We start from the raw sequence: 3,434 nt of genomic DNA on the forward strand, positions 1-3,434 counted from the left end.
GAAGAGGTATTGTAACCAACTAAGGGGAGCGGGAGGCAAAGAAGAATTGCTCATGGCTTATTTTGGGGAAAGTTTGACAGGAATTGCTTCAGAGTGGTTCATAGATCAAGACATCTCTCACTGGCACGTTTGGAATGACATGGCTCAAGATTTTGTCCAACAGTTTCAGTACAATATTGATATAGTGCCAGACCGCTCCTCTCTCGTCAACATAAAGAAGAAACCAACAGAAAGCTTTAGAGAATATGCAATCAAGTGGAGAGAGCAGGCTGCTAGGGTCAAACCACCAATGAAAGAGGCAGAATGATTGACTATTTTCTCCAAGCTCAGGATCCAGATTACCTCCATTACATGTTGGCCGCCATCGGTAAACCTTTTGCTGAGGCGATTAAGATTGGTGAAATAGTTGAGAATGGCATGAAGTCAGGCAAAATTGTGAGTCAGGCAGCCCTTAAGGCAACCACACAAGCAATTCAAAGCGGGTCAGGCAATTTCGGAAATCGGAAAAAGAAGGAGGAAGGATCCATGATGGCATCTGGGTTCGGGGGAGTTCAAAGAGGAATAGCTCCTTCTTACGTGCAATTCCAACAAGGACTATCCAATTCTCTTCAACATTATTATCTGCCTCAAGGTCCCCGATACTCAGTTCCCCTGCAACAATACACAGTGTTTAATGCTCAGGCTTATGCTAGGCTTCCCAATCACCAACAATGGCAGGCACCGATTCCACAAGGCTCCCGTCAACTCCGGCCGAATTTTCAGGCACCGTATAATCCTCGTCCTCGATAAGAATATGTGAGAGAACAGGAGCCAAAGAAAGAGTTCACCCCAATTGGAGAATCGTATACAAGCCTATTTCGAAAGTTGATGCAGTTGAAGTTGATTGAACCTATTATGCCGTGTTATGTGAATCCAAATTCAAAAGGTTTTGACTCAAATGCAAGATGTGAGTATCACTCTAACACCCAAGGGCATAGTACTGAAAACTATTGGACATTAAGGAAAGCCATTAAAAATTTGATTGAAGCAAAGGCAATTGTGGTAACAAACAATGAGGATACTCCTAATATCACAAACAATCCGCTCCCAACTCATGATAATACACATTTTATTGGGATGATTTGTGATGATCGGGATTATAAGCAGTCTGGCAAGACAGAGATGGTTGTTAGAACCATAGGGCCAGAACCAAAAGTGATAGTGAGCCCGCCGCAATTAGCACCATTGATGGTGAAAGGTGTGAATTCTAGTTTGAACTTGGCATGTTCTGAAAAAACGATTCTCTATGTTCCTGGAAGCACAAAAAAGGTTGAGGTTCAATTGGGTGGGCCAAAACTTTACATCCCCAGGGGCATTCAAAAGATCATTCCGAATAATGGTTTGAGGAATATAACAGAGCCAGTCGTGATCCGACCTGTTGCCCAACTCCTAGTGACAAACACAAAAGCTATTTCCTGGAATTATAACAAGACTGTCATGACATACAAAGGAAAAGAGATAGTTGAAGAAACAGGTGAAATAGGGGGCTTGACCCGCTCTGGAAGGTGTTATTCACCAGAGGAATTGAGAAAAGCTAAGCAAGCCAGGGAAAGTCATTTGCCAGTGAAAGAACCCGTTGCAGAAAAAGAAGCGGAGGAATTCCTTAAGAAGATGAAATTGCAAGACTACTCAATCATTGACCAACTAAGGAAAACTCCTGCTCAGATATCTTTGTTATCTCTGCTTTTGCATTCAGAAGAGCATCGTCGTGTGTTGATCAAAACTTTGAACGAGGCATATGTCTCAGAAAAGACAACGGTGAATCACCTAGAAAAAATGGCTGAAAGATTCTTTGAAGTAAATAGAATTACTTTCAGCGATGATGATTTGCCTGAGGAAGGGGCTGGCCACAATAGAGCTTTGCATCTTATGGTCAAATGTGAAGGGCACTACGTAAAAGGAGTCATGATTGACGGAGGCTCAAGTGTAGATGTGTGTCCTCTTTCTACTCTACAACAGCTGAACATCGACAATAACAGAATTCGAACCAGTAATGTCAGCATCAGAGCTTTTGATGGTTCAAAAAGAGACACTATTGGGGAAATCGAACTCACCATGACAATCGGCCCGGTTGATTTTAACATTGTCTTTCAAGTGTTAGATATGGAAACTTCCTATAATTTTCTTTTGGGAAGGCCGTGGATCCATATGGCCAGAGCTGTACCATCCACCCTACATCAAATGGTCAAATTCGAGTGTGACGGGCAAGAAATTATTGTTCATGGGGAGGACGACTCATCCGTCTATAAAGACCCATCCATTCCATATATCGAGGCCAAAGAAGGATGTGAATCTATCATATATCAAGCATTTGAGGTGATTGAGGTGGACCAAGTGGAAGAAGGAAAACCAATTCTGCATCCTCGTCTTTCAGCCACATCTATGATGGTAGCTTCGCTGATGTTGAGGAACGGCTATGAACCAGGAAAAGGATTGGGATCCTCTCTACAAGGAATTGTGAACCCCATTGCTCTATTTTCGAAGAAAAATACCTTTGGCTTGGGCTTTAAACCAACATCAGCTGACATAGACAGAGCCAAGGCCCGCAAAAAGAATGGTTGGAATCTGTCCAAACCAATCCCTCACATTGCCTACTCTTTTGTCAAGCCACAATTTGAAGAAGTCCAAAATCCTTCTACTCAAGATGACATTGACGGAGTTTGCCAGGGTCTCAAGGAGATGTTCTATGAGATCAATATGGTTCAAGTTGGGGAGGGCCCTAGCCGTGCAAGTGTTCAACTGATTGGTCCAGATACTTCACTCAGCAACTGGGAAGCAACTCCTCTTCCCATCAGGAAGGAGTCTTGGTAGCCTGTTTTGTTATTTTTTCTGTATTTGGATTATTTTAAGGGTTGTAATCCAGATATTTTAGTTTAATTGCTTTGCTGTGATGTTAACCCTTCTATCCTTTCAAATTCAATGAAATGAAGTTCCATTTTCGTAGTAAAATTCTATCTTTTTATTTCCCTAATTTTTGTTAATTTCTTATCATTTTTAGTTTCGATAATGTTGGCTTTAAATACATGACATGCACACAGAATTCATGCCCAGATCTTAAAAAGCTGTTTAATCTCGAAATAATGAATCAAGAAGTTGAGTATGACGAAGATGAGGCTTTTAGAGAAATAAAAAGGGAATTGGATCAATTTGAGAATAAGCCTAAGCCTAACTTAAATGAAACTGAGGCAATTAACCTGGGAAGTCCTGAAGAAACTAGAGAAACAAAAATAAGCATTCATACTGAACAAAAGACGAGAGATGCCATAATTCAAGTTTTGTTTGAGTACAGAGATGTATTTGCTTGGTCGTATGATGACATGCCGGGTTTGAGTGCCGATTTAGTGGTCCATAAGCTTCCCACATATCCTAATTTTCCACCAATCCAGCAAAAACAA

General features: G+C 41.3%; 1 protein-coding gene across 1 annotated transcript; it reads left to right on the forward strand.

Moving 5' to 3' along the window:
- The first annotated feature begins 867 nt into the window (after positions 1-867).
- LOC142175335 (uncharacterized) lies at positions 868-3,046 on the forward strand. Its single transcript, XM_075241918.1, has 3 exons — positions 868-2,199; positions 2,314-2,745; positions 3,038-3,046. The coding sequence occupies exons 1-3, from the start codon at positions 868-870 to the stop codon at positions 3,044-3,046; spliced, it is 1,773 nt and encodes a 590-aa protein (XP_075098019.1).
- The last annotated feature ends 388 nt before the right edge of the window (positions 3,047-3,434 follow it).

Source organism: Nicotiana tabacum, chromosome 21, assembly GCF_000715075.1.
Source record: "Nicotiana tabacum cultivar K326 chromosome 21, ASM71507v2, whole genome shotgun sequence".
In the NCBI taxonomy this organism is placed as follows: Eukaryota; Viridiplantae; Streptophyta; class Magnoliopsida; order Solanales; family Solanaceae; genus Nicotiana; species Nicotiana tabacum.